At 46.7% G+C, this 18,540-nt stretch overlaps 1 protein-coding gene and 2 long non-coding RNA genes across 3 annotated transcripts; 1 reads left to right on the top strand and 2 right to left on the bottom strand.

Moving 5' to 3' along the window:
- Positions 1-740: 740 nt before the first annotated feature.
- LOC125181027 (uncharacterized) lies at positions 741-8,207 on the bottom strand. The gene is made up of 3 exons (XR_010826060.1): positions 6,426-8,207; positions 2,047-2,117; positions 741-1,026 (listed from the first exon to the last, which is right to left on the bottom strand). It is a non-coding gene; the product is annotated as an uncharacterized lncRNA (long non-coding RNA).
- A 669-nt stretch (positions 8,208-8,876) lies between these two features.
- Positions 8,877-13,234, top strand: GFI1B (growth factor independent 1B transcriptional repressor). Its single transcript, XM_066980692.1, has 6 exons — positions 8,877-8,997; positions 10,681-10,827; positions 11,385-11,647; positions 11,914-12,051; positions 12,517-12,682; positions 13,056-13,234. Exons 1-6 carry the CDS (start codon positions 8,883-8,885, stop codon positions 13,232-13,234), a joined length of 1,008 nt encoding a protein of 335 aa, XP_066836793.1. The 5' UTR covers positions 8,877-8,882.
- LOC136786687 (uncharacterized) lies at positions 8,991-12,542 on the bottom strand. Its single transcript, XR_010826061.1, has 3 exons — positions 12,306-12,542; positions 11,627-11,821; positions 8,991-10,026 (listed from the first exon to the last, which is right to left on the bottom strand). It is a non-coding gene; the product is annotated as an uncharacterized lncRNA (long non-coding RNA).
- Positions 13,235-18,540: the final 5,306 nt, after the last annotated feature.

The raw sequence follows: 18,540 nt of genomic DNA, 5'->3' as shown, positions 1-18,540 counted from the left end.
GTCCTCGGCTGCCAGTGGGAATTACAGGCGCTGGATTTGCACAGCAGAAACCAGCTATAAAAAGACACAGATTAGAACCCTATCACAAAAGTTACCGGTTGAATTTTAACTTTCATGGCGTTACTTTGCGCTCTTCCACCGCTGTCATCCCTGCAGGAGCGAGATAGCTCCTTTGTGTTGCACCTGCGAGGGGTCAGCCCGCCTCTGGATGAGATAGCATGTTTTTAATCTTGTCCTGCCTTGTGCATTGCAGTTGGTATTTATTGCAGTCTGGACTGAGAGATGGTATTTTTTTCCTGCTGTGCAGACAACATGTTTATTTAATCTGCCACAGAAAAGAGTGGAAATTAGGATGAGTTTCAGAAAAGAACTGAAAGCAATTAGTCGTGTTATTTTAGTGTGACTTAATTACTATAACATTAGAATTGACAGAGAAAACATGGATGCTGCAGGAGGGGATTGCCGCTAGATTTTAAAGGGAAGATGACAGCATTAGAATGGGCATGATGTGTTATAATTAACCTGTTCATTCTTACTGAGTTGTGCATTTAATAATCTATTTACTTAGGATGCACTAGAGCACAGGACATGTAATAAGAACTCACAGCAATACACAAGATTAAATTGTCCTCAGTGGCAAGCTGAACTAGCTGTACATCCACCATGGCCCATATGGGTCAGGATTCTGTGAATCCAAGGAAGCCCTCTGTGGCTCTCCTCTTTGTCTGCTGACCCTGAAACAAGAAGAGAATACAAGAAAAATTCTATCAATACAAATATAAAATATGACTGACCACAAGGGCCTGCTGAAAGGTCCTTCTAGCCTAAAATGCATCCCCAACACACTTATTTTTCCTTCCAGCTTGTATAAATCACCTTTTGCTATTGATTTATTGAAGAGGAGAGGTGTTAAATTTAACAGGAGCCACAAACAGAAATTTAGGGAAGAGTGAGATCACAACACACCAAGATGACAGCTTCCCTGACTGTGTTCCCATCCTGTAACTATTTGGTGCATAGGAACTCCTGAAATAAAACAAAGGAAGAGAGGATGAATGATTGCTGAACCAGTTATAACAGCGTTCCCATCTCTCTTCAGGCATTCTAGTGTAGTGATAATAGTAATAGTCAGGGAGCATCTGTGCCCATTATCTCAGGGATCAATTTGTATGAAACAGATATGGTACAGATTTTTTTTTGTTTGTATGTTTTTCGGTTGTTCTACGCATAGATTACTGAAACTAGGAGATGTGGCCATCCTCCTTCTCCAAATGACTGTGCACAGTGCTCTTTGGAGCACCTCGTAAGTCAGATAGCTGGTGAAATTTTACTGAACATGCTATTAGATATTTTGTGTGTGTGTGTGTGTGTGTAACTAGTCTTTTGTAGGATTTTTTGGTGGCTGACTTGGTTTTACCATCTCTTGTTTAAGAGACACTTTCTGCAGCCAATTGTACTTTATGTCAACGGGAAGTCTGTGCTCAAGGTGCTGGCAGAAGCCAGCTCCAACATTTCATAAAATAACATCTCAGTCCTTTCAGCAGCTTGTCATTTTCCTGTTTTGTTTAATTCCTGTAACTGTCTTCACATGAAACCCTGAAGCTGCAATGTACATCTTGGTTTTCTGTTACAATGCTTGTCTTTTGTAGCGGGAAATGTAATCCTTCAAATGCCTGTGTTTAAGAGGATGCAAATCAGCTTGCTAGCACAATACTTTGGGAACGTTTCTTTCATGCAAAACAGCTAGATAAATGAGGAGGAGAAGAGGGAAAGGAAAAAGGGATTGTTTGCTTCCATAAACAGCAAGAATTAATTATGCTCAGTAAATGACAGATGGGTGAAGATTAAAATCTGAATCTTTCTCAATTTGGGTGAAATCTACACTCCTATCTTCGAGTTGCATCAAAACCCATTGCACAGCCTGTCCGGTGCCATGGGGCAATGCGGTGTCCACGCAGGGCGCGATGACAAGAACTGTGACTTGTGGCAGTCCCAGCAGAGAGCGCTAAGGCCCCCGCTGCCTGCTCGCAGCCAGACACCAAATACCTCTGCAATGAATCCCAAGTGTCTCTGGACCACATCTGCTCCATCAGGGGAACGCCACGCTGCAGCCGATCCTGTTGCACGGCAGAAAAAAAAAAAAAAAAGTTATTGTTTCCTGGTGCTTTCACCACGCTGTGCTACAGAAGGAAAAACGACCACAAGGAATCCTAGCATAGCGCAACCAATTGTGGAAGACAGTGAAATGCATCTGAAGGCTTACAATGAACAGAAAAACCCCAGGACATAAAGGCAATTGTCTGACAGCAAAGTCCGAGTACTTGGCAGCTGGGTGTGTGCTTGTATATATAAACCTCTCAGAAGGCATCTTTGCTGTTCAAACCACGCACAGACTGGGCTGTCAGTGCACGAGGGGATAACCAAGGGCACATACAGCATGTCAGTATGCACTTGCACAGTCGGGAAACTGTTGAAAACCAGAAAATAGGCGAAATCAAGGAATTACCTTTTATCCCCCAAGCCTTTGGGAAGACCAGCTCTCCTTGTTTGTCTCCAAACAGGAGTTGTGTCCGTGCATTCTCCAAAGAAAATCACTGCTCCTCAGCTCCTGTTCTAACCTCTACTGGATAAGTACCAGGTGACATGAGAAAAGACACTGCCTCTGCTTTGCTCTCCCTTTTTCACCCTACCTTTACAGGGAAGTTTGGCAGTCAGTTATTTCGTACTTGCAAACCCATTTTCAAACCCTTTCTGAAAGCAAGCAATAGAAGAACAAATTCTTATTATTGCTCTTGAGTTGAAGAGCTTTTTGCAAAGATCCTTGTTAATGAGCTTTCTTAAGTCTATATTTATATCCTATATACAGCTGTATATATAGAGAGCAGTGCTTAAAAAATGTATGAATTGCACACACATACAGGAAAATGAAGGGTTATTAACATACATCTTTTTCAGTTCTTACTGTGAAAGCTCTTATTCCTTTTTCCTTGGAAATGGAAGAGATAAAAGATCCTTTCTAGTATATAATAATTTTGTGCATATGTGCTATATGGTTTTGTTTATGAGACTGAAGTACATGAGTGTGTGTATGCGAGACAGATGGTGTGTCTGTTTGTGAAAGATATGATGTGTGGATAAATGTGTAAAAATATAGATTTCTTAAAAGCTTTAAAAAAAAAAAAAAGAAAAAGAACAAATGCCTGCTTGATACATAATTTCCCTGTGTCATGCTCATTGTCAATATGACAGAAGAGCGTTCCTGCAGAAAGCAAAGCTGCCCCAGAAAGTTAAGGGTGCTGCCCCTAGGGTTTAGAGCTGGGCATCGTGAATTCTCTTCAAGTTTTCAAAGTCCTGGAAAGTTTTGATAAGCAAATACTTTCTGGGCTCTGCTTCTCTATTGGCTGTTTCTTCACCGCCAGATTTTGACACAAATAATCTGATTGAAAAATCAGGGAGGGGAACAGGGGCAAAAAAACAGAGAGAAAAAAGGAGAAGTATCTATTTCAGCAGACAGCAACTAAGTGAAAAAGTGGAAGAAGGAGTCCAGAGAGAAGACGTTTTGCTGGGGGCTTGTCTGGGGAGATTTCAAGGCGAATCCAGTAAAGCAAAGTCCCCTAAACAGGTGATTTATTTATTCTTTTAAACACTTTAAATTTCAATGTTTAACTCATTTCTCTGATGTGTTTTATACTCTTTTTCTTCTTCTTCTGTTTGCAAATATGTAACATATTTCCCTGTGTAAGTCACTTGTACTGAGCATTTATGATAATGGTTTATGTATATCAAACAGGTCAAGCTTTTAAAAATTATATGCCATATACTTGCTTCACCTTTCCACATACGAAAATGATAATAGTAGAATAAAATAGAAAAGATGTGTCAATGGTCTCAGACACCTGCATCCCAGCAAGCTACATGCAGCAGGCAGTTTCCAGATGCAGACTTTTGTACCTAAGCATTGAGGACATGCTGTATTTTTCCTTTTAATTGCTCTTGAACAGAGCCAAACCTATAAATTCAGAAAACAGCGCATCTGTGCTGCCATCAATTAATTTATGCCAATTTTCCTAGATGAGAATTCAGTCTCTCCTGTTGAGGATTTTTGCTTCGAACCTATCTTTTATTTATGTTATCTCTCCATCCTTTCTAAGTATACGCTGATTAGTGTAACAAAAATTTTAGCATATGCAATTAGATATTTATAGGCATACCTCCTATACTACCAGGCTGGTTCAATACATTAAGCAGGAAAACAAACAGTTTACAGGTTCACAAAGTAAGCGCATGTATACATTAAAGGGAAATTGTGCTATACAAGTTGTTCTATCCAGGGAAGCTTAAGGCAGTTTGCTAAAGCTAGCGGCGTTCCCAACATCACCAGGAGCTAGAGGAGGTTTCTGAAGAACAAATGCTGCAATTGTATTCTAAACATTTTTTCTAGGTAATAAAAGATGCACAAGCATTTCCATTCCACTTCTTTAACAAAATTTTCACCGTAACTTCCAAGCCTTGGCATAATGTCCATTTGCCCAGTCTTACCACAAGAATGAATAACGTTCGGTGCATTTTTCCACTAAAAAGCCACATTCAAATTACTTGCCCCAAGTACATTGAATTTTACAAGCATGGACTAGTGGAGACATGATTAATTTTGTTGTGAAGGACTGAAACTATTTTTAAATATGATTTAAATTTAAAGAGTAAGGAGTCTACAAAACCTCTTATTTTATTTGGGCTCTTAAAAATTCCATACATGGGTATGTTTTATTTTGTGCTTTTTACTTCAAAAATATAGTCTTCCGACAGACACACTATTCTTTATTTTTGGTAGCTTCAGTTTTGCCAGAAAGAGCAGAAAAAACAATATTAAAGATTAAAAATAAATTAAGCAGTGGGAGGGAAATAAGCCTCTTTTAGTCTAAAACTCTGTACACTCATCAGCTTACCTGAAGCCACATATCAACTTAAATTTAAAAATTAAGTATTTCCTCTGAGTGCAGTGGGGAAAAGGGTTTTATCTCTACAATTAACCTTGTCAATTTGAAAACTGGAATACTCGAATTTAGAAGGGCTTACAGAAAAATGAGTCGGCTTTAGAATGGAACTTGTGTTGCAAATTGGGTTCCTGATTCAGCATGGCACAATCCTGCAAGAACCTGTTCCCAAATACAGTATTTTGTATTATGAATTGTCTCACTGAAGGAACCGCTGACAGAACGGCCCCGTAACCTAATACAGAGAGAATACTGATTTCTTCTAAATTGTATCAAAGAGCCCAATCCTGTGTTTTTGGGTTCTGTGAGCTGCCATGCTCTGATACCGCATTCAGGGCTTCAGGAGATACATAGGACCATGACATTAGGATCCTGAAGACAGAAACCACCCCATTAAAAACAAACAAACAAACAAAAAACACTTTTTGATTTGGATGCTCACCAGAGAGCATCACTGGGGATGAAGAAGCTTTGAATTAGAACACAGAAGGGGAATACACAGGTGCTGGGTGCATTTTCAAACCTGGCTGGTAATCTGGCACCTGTAGCTGGTAAAAACAAGCTCCTCTCAGATGCTTCAAGTTAGGTACCCAAAATAATGAAGCAGTTTTTTTTCCCCTGCATTCTTTCAGCTATCTTTTCCTCGGAGCAGATTACTACAACATTATTATACAGCTACAGGAATGGCAAACAAATAAGAGTGTCAGTTCCAGCTGGCTATTGATGTTATATTCTGTACTGAATCCATGAAATGCCACGCTCCTGTGTTTTGGGACGACACTCTTGCCCAGGCAATGAACTCCGTTGTGCAGTTGCCAGACCAGGTGCCACAAGGGCTGGCAAGAACAGGTTCCATAAAAAAAAAAAAAAGTGCAACTTTTAGCAAAAGGTTGAAGCTAAATTCTGTTGGAAGCTTCAGTGATTGTTTAAGCTGTAGCAGGGGCTGCTGTCCACAGCACTACTGTCCCTGTGAAATACAGTTAGCTGCTGGTAGCAGCTGATCACTTGCTACTGATAACGTTGAGTTTCAAGGACGAAGTATTTTTTTTTCTATCCCAATCTGTGCTTCTAGCTTTCCTCTAACTCGGTTGTGTGAATCAGAGAGTCCAATGCAGTTGTTAATTAACTATGCTTTGGGCACCCAGTTCCTGTTTTCTCTGTGAAATGGGGTGGGGGAAGGTAACTTCCTTTTGCAACGTTCAGTAGTGCATTAAAGATCATGTTGCTCTGTAGAGGCCCTTATCAGCAGTCAAGATACTAGCCCAAATTTGACTTTTACATATGCTGGAGCAAACACATCCAGAAAAATCCCATTGATTCTTACGCAGCTACTTCCAACCAGCATGACAAGAGAAGCTGTGTTTAGCACCTTCATGTACTTAGTCCATGGGTACTACAGTAAAACACTGCAAGATTGCTTACGCCACCCACCTCCAGTCCTCAAATTTATCTGGTGAATGCCTCAGGGTCCTCCGGCTGGCGGGCAGGGAGAGCAGCTCTTCCAGGAGGCAGTGCAGTGTGAGTGCTTTCCTCGTGCATTCAGTTACCTGCTGCCAGAGCTTCTTCCTCCACTGTGTAGGAAGCCCAGGGAAGTTAACTGGTTAAATCAGGCAGACAAATCAGATGTCTAAAGCTTGGTGGTATGAATACTCTCCATTGTGGGCACAGTCCTGCCCACCGCGTGGGAAAATCCCTTTGACATGAGTGGAAATCCCATGTAGAAAGGGCTCGTGGCAGGACTTTAATCTGGGGCACATCTACACTGCCAAGTGGAGCTCCACGCACAGATGTCCCACCTGGGACCGAGCCCCTCCTGTCGTGCCCTCTGAGCTGAGCACTTCTGCTAGGATGGGAGGCTACCGGCTGGGCAGGGCGCGTTGCTCTAAGGGCTACGGCCATCACTGAACACTTCTGTGTTCGCACCAAGCTGAGCGCTTCTGTGTGCACAGGATGGGCAGAGATGCACTTTGTGATACTTAGGAGGAACCCCGTCAGAGTTACAGGAAAGTAAATACAGCGTTGGACTTCAGCATCCCTTCTCTCTAGTGCATGCTCGTGGTTCCTTCTCAGTACTGCTTTGTCCTCTTGCTAAAATTAAATTAATACATCCACTCTTGGCTTCTGTTTTCTCATATTCATCTCAAGTCACACATACGTTTCTTGGAAATAGATAAAAACAGGTGGGTCATTGCAGAAGAAAAAATGGCTGAAGTCATATATGAAAGTGGGAATCCTGGACTAGATTTATAAAGTCAGCTAGAGCTGTAATGGGATTTCTGAAGGCGCTGGGGCTGGTGAGCACCTGGCTCCCACCAACAGCAATGTGCTCAGCAACCTACCTGTCCACAGCAGGCATTGCTGTGTGAATTCCCCTCCTGTACACGTACCTGTAGCCGCAGGCACCATCATAAATCTGGCCCTCAAAGCTTGAAGTGAACCACCACTGAGCTATGTAATTATATTTAGCATACAGGGGTAAGGGCAGGTACTTCTGAACCCTAAGGAGCAGCCCGAGCAGACCTTTTCCATCGCTGGCTGTTTGGGATTCCAGGAGCCCACGCTGCTCTGTCCCGACTTACGTAGACACCTCACATCATTCCTACTTAACAGGAGCAAACGTTGTTCTTTTTTAGTAAATAAGTACGCAACATTACAACCGATCCCAGGAAAAATAAATAAATAAATAAATAAATAAATAAATAAATAAATAAATAACAATGCACTTGCCCACTAGTAGAGAGCAAAGACTTGCTGCTAACTTTTCATATGAAATATAGCAAGATTTGCTTTTAGTGCTACTATCTTGAACAGTTACAAGGGAAAATGCAAATACATATGCAAATAGTGCACCAGCTGATACTGCCATGCACAGCATCGAGCCTGCTGTCGTGCTGGCTGCATGAGAACAGTTATTAGCCATGGGGAGCGGGCACAGGGCGGGCTGGGTTCTGGGCAGTAAAGATAACAGATACATTGCAAGAGAATTTTGTATGATTAAATTTCAGCATTTTATGCTTGTCGTTTCAACGGTCTATGATATTTGAGTCAGATCCAAAAGGTAACCTCTCGCACCCAACGCTTCTGCTCTGCCGCTGCTTGACCGGTGTTTGCCAGCCACAACACAAAACATTCAAGCTATGGCCAACAAGAAGGAAACCCACCGCATGTTAAGGCTGTGGGGATTTTCCATTGCATCTTTCCCATTCTCCATGGTTTTACTGTAATTATTATTTGGACGGCAATTTCGCAGAGGAGCCAATGCCACGGGTGGGACTGCACTGCTCTGGGTGCAAGGACCCTTTCTGAAACGGGCGGTCCCCAGCCAGCAGTCCCTACCATGGGGGGACAATCTCAGAGAAGCAGAGCAGAGAACTGCATGAGAGAGATTCTGGGTTCTTGTCTGTCCCTGCCACAGAAACATTTTTGGTCTGTAACACAGCACTCGGTTTCAGCATGCCACCATTTCTTCACCCCTGTCTTCACAGACGGCAGTAATCCTTTGCCTCAGCCTAGGGGTGGATTGTGAGGGATATTTTTTACAGAGCATAACGTGATCTGCAATCCCACCTTCAATCCGCACTCCCATCTCTACCTCAGCAGCAGAAACTATCTGGCAGTAAGTTATTCTGCTCAGCCCCTCCACAGCTAGGTGTTTTCCCCAAAGTTAAGACCCGTCAAGTGCCTAAGCCCAAGCAACCACTCCCCTCTCTTCAGCTGGGTGGGGGGACCGTGGAGATGAACTATCTGGCTCCCCAGCAGAAGGGTTTTTAATTCTCATCACTGCTGCGTACTGAGCTGACGTGCTGTGGGAACAGGCAAGAAACTATCCTGCAAACCAGAGATTTACCTGCTGTCATTCTGCGTTTCTGCCCAGGCAGTGAATGGAAAATGCCACGTTCCTTTTTGGTGAAGAGCAAAAAGGCTCATACCTACCACCAGCACCGCTTTGTGGAAGATGATCTGCCTATATTCACATGGGATCCAATCTCCTCTGCCTTCACTGGTGAGTCAATAGAGCCACTGGGCTTGTAAGAATACACCGGGGCAAATAAATAATTGAGTAGGCAACCTAAGGGAGTAGGATGAATGAGCTAAAGAATAACTAAGGGCTTCCATACAGGGATGGCAGTCTAATACTAGGTTATCCCCCACCGTGCGCCCTCTTTCTCTGGGACAAATCCACGGTGTTGCACTGAAAACAAATTTAGATCCTCCCTTTGTTTCTTGCCGGGGTGCTGCTTTTGTGATTCCAGAGACGGTGCAGCGAGACTCCCCTGCACTGGCGCGCTTTGGGCAGACGCAAGCGTTGGAAACCCTAAATGAGCACAAGGTTTCTGATGGCCAGTTCTCCACCTGCGTGGAAATTACACTGGGAATCCTGCCTTGCTCTCTGTTCTTGCTGCAGTTGTTGATTCCCACCTCCCTTGGGGGGAGGTCAGAGATACCAGATTGCTGCGAGGAGTTGGTCACATTTGGAAGGATGTCCAACCTCGGGCAATTAGCAGTTGGGAAAAGAGCTTCTGCTTGGCTGGCATTCTACAAACTCACAGCTCTGCCACCTCGATCTCTAACCTGCTGTGTTCACTGTCCACACACTCTATGTACATCTTCTCTACCTCAGTGTGCTACCACCTCCTCCTCATGATTTGCAAGGAAGGTTGCAGCTAGAGCGAGAAGATACTAGTGATACCCTAACACTGTGAAAGAAGTCCTACACCTTGCCCATGAAAGGCTGGCTGCTACGCACCAGATCAATACAAACCAACGGTGTTTCTGCCTGTGCCTGCTGTCCTCCCCCTAGACAGGGGTTCATGCTCTCCCAGAGCCAACCATGCAATAGCAGGGCTAGGACAATTATTTTCTTCCTTCAGGCACCATTCAAATTTTCTTTATTCAAATCTAGGATCAACTTACCCTTTGTTCTGGCCCTGGCTGTGGAACTAGAGTCCAGCCCTATGACAAGTTTGATTACAGAAAGGACGTGGCAATCCAATTCCAATTCCGTCATCCTTTGGCCGTCTGTAGTGTTTATCTGCAGCACAAGAGGGGTTGGACAAACAGATGGATGCTGTCGTTCGGCAGCCCAGTCCCACCTTCAGCAGAAAGGCAGCACATGTATTGGACCTCTTTTTAAAATTCTTACTATAAAGTCTACTTCTAACAAGTGCTGGTTGGTCTCTTAAGGGCTGGGACAGGCATGGAGAAACGTGAGCATGGGCAGGAGGAGACTGGGCTCTGTGGGCACCTCCCCTCTCTGCTTCCCTGCTCGGCTGTCCATAAATTCAGGTTAACAATACTCAACTCTCTGATGGGAGCAGTGGGGAGGTTAATAAGTTAGTGATTGTTAGTTACCCTCATAAATGAGAATGGTTTTAAATAAGGAAATTATTCTTACAATGTGGCCTTCTAGGGTTAATTTGCTGTAGTTATATAGGGCATCAAGTGCCCCATTATTTCTTCCTGTCCTCCTCTGCCTTGCCTCTCCTATGCTGCTTGGAATTTCCCTTTGTCGGCAGTGGGCAGACTTTGATTGCCACGCTGATTGCACCGCTCTGCACTGATTCGGGGAACTGAGCGTGGACTCACGTATCCGAGCGTGAGCTCACAGATAAGTACACAGACCACCTTACCAGGCTCTCCTCTTACGGGGGGGAATAAACTAACCGTGACACTACTGTGATTACAGCCATAGGAGACAAGACAGCAGAGGATGGCAAAAAACAGGACCTAGAATGCGTGGTTCCAAAACAAGAAAAGGACCCTTCTGAACCGAAAGAAGAAAGTGTCCCCGTCCAGCACCCGAGCAGGATGCTGCCAGGACCTTCAGCTCAAGGTCTGCTCCCCAGGGTCAGAATTGCAAAAGAGGTCTGGGCTAGATTGGTTGGCTTATGAGGCCCCTGTGACTGGGTCCAGATTTTCAGTAAATGGCAGCTCTTATTTTGACCCCATTGGTCAAACTTGTCCCAGGCAGAGCTCATTGAGAGCTTTCTGTATTTCCCCTTACACTTCTGGTTTAGACCAGCATCTCCCTGAAGTGTAAGGCTAAGATTCCCAGTGAGCAAGCCTCTGCATCTCAAGGACTGGTGTAGCTGTGTGATATGGTCAAGGCTGGTGTCCACATGATACTTGTTCAAAAGCCACACAAAGTAGGGCTAGTAAGGGGGTTAATATTGCCTTAGCATCCCCTCTCCCCTAAAATTTCCTCAGACTGAAATCAAAGTCTAAATATGAAATTTGTATGGGATCAGGGTTTGAGTCAAAGAACAAGTTTGCAACTCCCAAGGTCACTGAATAGGGGCAAGGTATATGGGGAACTTTTTTTTATTTTACTGGTATCCCGCTGCAGGGATTGACATGACACTCACTTCTCCCTCTGCTTTACAAACTCAGAGATGACCATCCCAGGTCTGCAGATCAAAGACTGCACTACCCCGACCAGCACCCCCACCTTCTACAAAACCGGCTTTTCTTGGGACGCTTTCCACTTGCCGTACAGCTATCGACAGATGTCTTCCACCATGCAGTCAGCCCTCCTGGAGCACCCAGTCAGCCTGTACGGCAGCCACCTCCTGCCAAGCCCCGAGCCCCCTCTGGATTACAGCATGCATTACTCCTCCGACATGGAGACCTACCACTGTGTGAAGTGCAACAAGGTGCGTCACGGAGGAGAGAACCTCGGGGATGATGAGGGTCGGGAGTAGTTTTCATCAAATATATCAGAAATTCAGTGGCTTGCCTCAAGGTGCAACGCATGCGGCTTGTAATAGGTGCCCATTTGTTCTCCTGGCTGAGGATGAGGGTGCTAGGAATTATGCAGTTTACATGGCCTACAAAAGGAAAGAATCAAAGAGAAGGAATTGAAATCAAAGATGGAGACAAAGCTGCCTCCTGGAAAAATCACTGACATTTTGTTTTTCAGGTATTCTCCACTCCCCATGGCCTGGAGGTCCATGTACGAAGGTCTCATAGTGGGACCCGGCCCTTCGCTTGCGAAGTATGTGGCAAAACCTTCGGGCACGCTGTTAGCCTGGAGCAGCACACCAATATTCACTCCCAGGTGGGTAGCGTGGTTCCAGAGAACCAGCTCTCCAGAGCTCACGAGTGCTGGGACCTTCGCTGTTGTTTCATTATCAGGGAAGTGACTTTCCTAGGTTACAAACAGGATGGCTTTCCTGCAGCACCCAGTGGCAATGCTAGGAGCTCTGAAAACCACAGATCATAGCTCTCTTATCTCTCAAATCTCAGACTGTCCTTGAAAATGTCTCAGATTGGGAGGGGAGGATGGTTGCTACTGCTTCTCAGGTGCCTCACCTTCTCTAAAGGGTGCAGGAGTCTGGATCACAAGATGCAAGCCATTTCCATAAGTAACCCTCCTTTCTTCCTCTTCATATTAGCACATCAGTCTGTGAGCTGGAGAGATTTGCTTATCAAATCTACTATAGTCAATGATTTAACAGTCTTCAAGCTCTGTCACATGTTCTGCAGTTACCAACTGACACCCCATGATTTTCTCCCCTACCAGGAAAGAAGTTTTGAATGCAAGATGTGTGGGAAGACATTCAAGCGTTCCTCTACCCTCTCCACGCACCTGCTGATCCATTCAGACACGCGGCCCTACCCCTGCCAGTACTGCGGCAAGCGCTTCCACCAGAAGTCCGACATGAAGAAACACACTTACATCCACACCGGTGAGAAACAAAACGTTCCCAATAAGCAGATGCAAACTGGAGTCCATCAGGTCCCTGCACACACCCAGTTCCCAGACACAGAGAAGTTGCACTGGGGATGTGTGTCAAGGCACTAAAAAGTCAGTCTGCAGTCAGCTGAAGGTCTGAGCATCCCTAAGATGCACGTCCTCCTCTGTGTGACAAGGAGGTGGTTATTGTCCAGCCCCTGGTTCTTCTCACCCTCTGCTGCTGGAGGAGAGTGCAGACACATTAGCTGGACAGCCGGGCTGACAGCACTGGTGCCTAAGCACAGCCAGTCAGGCCTGAGTCTGCTGAAAGCCATTTCTTTCCACGCTCTGCTAATGTCTTTCTTACCATCTTCTCTGCCCTGCAGGGGAGAAGCCCCACAAATGCCAGGTATGTGGCAAAGCCTTCAGCCAGAGCTCCAACCTCATCACCCACAGCCGCAAGCACACCGGCTTCAAGCCCTTCAGCTGCGAGCTCTGTGCCAAGGGCTTCCAACGCAAGGTGGACCTACGGAGGCACCGGGAGACCCAGCACAGTCTCAAGTGAGGGATGGCTCCAGGTCTCTGCTAGAGACCCCGCTGCCAGCGCCTGCTCCCCAGCAGAAGATCCTCCCCAGCACCTCCATCCAGCATGGGGCTGCCCACCTCATTAAGCTCGTACAGCTTCCCGCATCGCTCTGGAGGCTAACGAAGTTGCGTCGTTGGCTTCGGTGTCCTGGCACCCCAGGGCCTTGCACAGCCTGGTAGGCGACAAAGGAACTCGTGGGAGCTCTCACTTTTTAGTTACAGCAGGTACCAGGCCAGAGCTGACATCACCTGCTCAAGTGTAAATCCAGAGGGATTCTTTAAAGGTTGCTGTTACTCCGGATTTACACCGTGAGCAGAAGTCAGTTTGGACCAGCAATGAGGTGGGAACTCCTGGACTAGTGGCAGCAACAATCTGTGCCAAGCTGGTGCCGTAACCGTGTTCTGCTCTGATGGTTAGCAAGATAAGGCTGGGGCATGCAAATAGACTGCATTCAGTGAGCTGTGCTCAGCCTGGACAGGGCTTCTGCAGAGACTTGCCCAGGTCATAAATTTTGGCAACAGACATCATTTTCTTTCAGCAGAGCATTTACTGTGATCAAGTGACAAATGAACTGTGTTGTATTTTTAACTTGGAGTGGGAGGAAAATAATGAAAAAACTGTTCCTATCCCTAGCTAATAACAGGGGACTCTGAATGTATCTTACATCCACACCCTACAGCAAAGATCCAGGGGTTAGAGGCAACCTGGAGAGCTCTGAGAAGAGTCAGGCCAAAGCACTAGGCATAAACTAATAAGCCCTGCGTCTCGCTACCACGCAAGAGAGACTGGCTGCTCTCGGAATCCAGGCTGGTGCGTCCCACACTATTTCACTGTACGCTGGACTTACTGAATTAGATTTCTCCTGAGCAATCCTGTGTCACTGCATGGTTGGAAATGACCCTTGGGTACTGGTGTCAAGGACCAGAGAGGTATGCTTTCCTGCCCCTCTTAAAGGAGGAAGCAGCCTAGCCCATACACATTGGCATAATCTGAATACCTTACAAACGTTACACAAACAGCAGTGGTACTTCCTTCTTCATCCAGGTCTAGAGGTTGAAGTAAAGCACTGGAACAGGGAAAGAGCTAGCTCCCCTCTAACCTCTGCTACGTTCTCAGTGTATAACTTAGGGCAAGTCACTGCACTGCTCTGACTTACATCTCCACCCCTCTTGGTGATGGAGTCATTCACTCAGGTTTGTAAAGTCCCTTGAGTTCTTGAGAGGAAGGACAAAGTATTATTACAGCATTAAAAAGAAGTGCTTTCAGTTACGTGGGGCATTGTAGCAGCGCACAGACCACCCCCTAACGACGTCCCTGAACACATGGCATTGTGCAATGACACCTGTGGGAAACGGCCTGGAGAAATACCTATTTCATTGCAAATGCTTATCAAGGGAGGCTGCCATCATGGGCAGAAGAAGAAACAGTCCAAGTGGAAAAGTCATTTATTGTCAGGAGAAAAAAGGCCTCATCCTGCCCTCAGTTACACTGCTGTAAATCCAAAGCCATTCTCCTAAGATCTAAAATGTACTCGCCCCTGTTTTTTGCTGTGCCTAAGCTGTTCATCATTAATATGCATGCCGGAAACTCAAAACAGCGTCTGTACTCCTGGCTTGTCCTTGCACACTGTAAATATATATTTATACTTATTCTAATGTATATTTTTATTGCAATACACCAGACAGTTACAACATGTACAGGCCTGCTGGGATTTATCTGATAAATCTGTTCCTTCTCAGTAACTGAGCTAACACGGGGCATTTTGTGTTAAAAACATTCATTTCAAGAAAGTCTCGTACTCAGCTCTGGGGACGCCAGCAGTGGGGGTAGAGTGGAAAAGCAGGGGGACAGTACAGCACTGCCCTCGTGGTCAGTTCCTGCCCCGGGGCTCCGACACAAGAGGAAATCAGGATGGAAACCCACATGCAGAACAGCTCAAAGCCCAGGAGCAAAGGACATCGCCCCAAAGGCGGATACGTGCAGAGCCCCACACAGGCAGCAGGGCAGCTCTGCAGAGCAACAGGGAGCTGCTACAGCCACACCAGGTGACAGGGGACAGTATTATCAGAGCCCCTCTGTTAAAGCTGAGCTGTCCTGCACGGGGTTGTGCCAGAACCTGGCCAGGACACAGACACCAAGGGAGGAACCGGCCCCAGGTCCTGACTCTGACACCAGACACACACGAGCACTCACACATGTACATAGGCACAAGCCTTGGACAAGGTAAAGGCATTTCAGCTTATTAAAACCACTGCCAAAAATACAAACTGCGTTTATTATTTCCCTTATCCTCCTCGAATCTGCAAATAGAAATATTTAAAGAGCGTGTCAGCATCTGAGCTGCTTGGTAGCTAATACCCTCCAGCCCCAAAACACGCAGGCACACGGGCACATACTTCCCTGTCTGTGTCCCGGGGACAGCAGGTGTTCCTGACTCATTGGAGGCTCCTCGGGTTTGGAGGGAAGTGCTGGCACAAACCGATCAGCACCACGGCGAGATTGCCTGTTACACCGCTCATAAAAACAAATCAGACAGCTGCTTCCTCTGAGCCTGCTGAACAGGGGGTTACTCTATCCATCGCATTTCCATCCCTATCTTTGATTTCCATGAGACGGAGGAGTCGCAGCCTTGAACTGGTGGCTGGGGTATTATATCCTAAGGTTGCGTGCCTACAGCTGGCTTCTCCCTCCTAACAAAGAGCAGCTCACCCCAGCCCTGTCGCTCATTTCCCCCGGCTCTGGGGCAGGCAGGGAAGGCAGCTGCTTTCGCTGCTCTCCTGGTTACTGAGAGCAAAGATCACCGAGGGGCGCTCAGGGCGGAGGAGGCAGTGCCAGCCTTACCCTTACACATCCCCAGGAGACACAAGGGTTGCTTTAGCTGGCCGGGCAGCGAGTAAAGAAGCACTCGGGGGTGACCACGGGCAGCGTGCTGCTGCAGAGCCACACTCAGGGAAACGTACCCGCAGCCGGAGCTGGCAGAGGCGGCCAGGCTGGCCCACTCCCTCCGGCTCTGCGAGTGTATCTCCAGAAACACGGGCTGTGGAAAGAGGCCAGCTGGCAAAGGCACTCATGAGACAAAAAACAAGAGTCAGAAGGTGACTTGAGCAGGGAGAAAGAGAAGAGGGAATTAATTGGTAGTTTTGCAATAAAAGTTTCTTCGCAGAGAGTAACAAGGTGCCGCGTTGAGGCCACCCGCTAACACCAGCTGCCTCCTTTCTCCCTGAGCACCATGTACTGAAAGGAACAACGGGTGCCAACAGCCCGGAGGAGAGCCCTCAGAGCCCCTCAGCCCCTTGTTTGCCTGCAGTCCCTGACCAGGGAGAGCCATTGGATAAGGACAAGGCTGGAGGAACCCAGCTTGGGTCTTCCCCGCACGCTGCTCTTTGCAAAGAGCCCGTCCCAACCTGCCCAGCGGTGGGAGATCAGGAAGATGCAGGTGAGAGACCCCAAGGAACAGCCCTGGTGAAGCCAGCACTACAAGCACAGCAGTGTACCCCAACAGCCTGCTCACAACAGGCTTCCCAACCTGCTGCCTGGTGTTTGGGACCCCAGTCCTGGGTGGGAAGGAAGGCCCCAGGCCTGCTCTGGAGCCTGCAGCTGCGCCCTGCACGGTTCCCCAGGCTTTCATCTGCATTGTTTGAAGCTCTGGAAGCACACGTGAAGGAGTAAGGAAACAGATCTGGCCTTACCCGAGCCATACCACAGGAGCATGGGGTCAGCCCAGAGCTCAGCACCAGAGCCAGACACGGGGCCAGGCTGCTGCTGGCGTAGGGCACAGCAAAAGGCCTCGCTTTGCCTCAAACCTCATCTGATCCTTGGAACTACTGAATCCACACAACAGGCACCCCTGAAGATGCTCAGCACCAGTCAGGATCAGGCCACTGGTGTCACCAACTCCAAACACACCTGGCTTTGTTCTCCAAACATGCAAATTCTGCTCAGTTCTGAAAATAACCCCTTTCCCACCATCTTGCCTTGCATCAGAAAACATTCAGGTCAGTCAATGAAGGAAACAGATAAAAAGCAAAATCTCAACTAATCTTTGGGACTGAAGAAAGAGCTGATTGTTTTTGCCTCTCTCCGAGCTCGCCCTAGACCCTGCACTTCCCTCGTCCTCTTCACACCTTCACTCCTTTATTGCCAGGGAAAGAAAATCCTGGTCTGTGGGCTGTTTTGTTTAGCAAATGAAGGACATGCAAAGCAATCCCCCCGGGCAGCTGTCAGAAAGAGAGGTGTGCCTCTGTCTTCCAGACAGCCTTCAGGCTGTGAGAGCAGCAGCCTAGAAGCACTGTGATCAAGGGTGGATTGAGGTCTGGACACAAGATGCATCTTTTCCTGATGAAGACAGCCACAGGACACCTGCAGGAAGTGAAGGTGTGCTCCTAGCTAGCACAACATCATACCAGAGCTTATCCGCAGGCTGTATTAACCTACACAGGAGTGAAGTCCTAGAGAGGGCAAAACTCTGAAGGTTTCATGTGTGCTGGCAATGGTTAGCAGGTCTAAAAGGAATTGAGGGGAAGGACAGAGGAAGTTAGCTCCAGTTGGGTATGGGTTGCATTGATAAGAAATTATTTGCTGAGCCTGCTTGTGCCCCGTCCTAGACTTCACGAGAAAGTGTTTTCAGTGGAAAAAGAAAGAAACAAGCAGAGTCCTTACTCCTCACAGCAGGCCATTCCCCAGCACTGCAGAGCCTGTGGCAGGTGAAAGGGGGACATGGTGGGCACACCCAGCTGGCGGCAGGTCTGTGCTAACCCATAAACACAGCACGCAAGTGGAGACCTGAAAGCATCAGACAGTCTCCCAGCAGGAGCTGCATAAGCACGTTTCCTTGCACAGGACAAACATTCCTGCCTGCAGTTCGAGTGCCTGGCCTGGAAAGGAATAGGGAACTTGACCTGCAAAGCTGCTACAGGAAAACAGAAAAATACTCCATAAACTTTTTTTTTTTTTTTAAATCAGTTCTGCTTGTAAAGCAGAGATGTTTTTTCACTTTTGCCCTAGAGTAGCATGTCCATACAGGGGAGACAACTGAAAACAGCCACAGCAGTTATTCAAGGATGGTTAAATCACTCAGTTGCCTCTGTGGTGGATAAGACCTATGAAAACACAGATCTGTGCAGCAGCTCCTGAACTAGCACGTTTCACCTAACAGTCACCATGGGCACACACTGGTCTTTTAGTTACAACCCTGAACCGAGACTCAAGATCTGCCCCACATTTCCTGCACGACCTCGGGCAAGACATTAGCTCTGGATTTGTGAAGTTGCTCAGCACCCTGTGAA

This window comes from Anser cygnoides, chromosome 20, assembly GCF_040182565.1.
Source record: "Anser cygnoides isolate HZ-2024a breed goose chromosome 20, Taihu_goose_T2T_genome, whole genome shotgun sequence".
Lineage (NCBI taxonomy): Eukaryota > Metazoa > Chordata > Aves > Anseriformes > Anatidae > Anser > Anser cygnoides.
The sequence above is the reverse complement of the archived record's forward strand: the minus strand, read 5'-3'. Positions and strand labels throughout refer to the sequence as shown.

Bases quoted from the DNA above. Each gene is read 5' to 3' on its own strand.
- GFI1B (XM_066980692.1), top strand. From the start codon at position 8,883: ATGCCACGTTCCTTTTTGGTGAAGAGCAAAAAGGCTCATACCTACCAC. The intron at 11,648-11,913 runs GTGCGTCACGGA...TTTGTTTTTCAG, and splicing joins ACTGTGTGAAGTGCAACAAG to GTATTCTCCACTCCCCATGG. The intron at 12,052-12,516 runs GTGGGTAGCGTG...CTCCCCTACCAG, and splicing joins ACACCAATATTCACTCCCAG to GAAAGAAGTTTTGAATGCAA.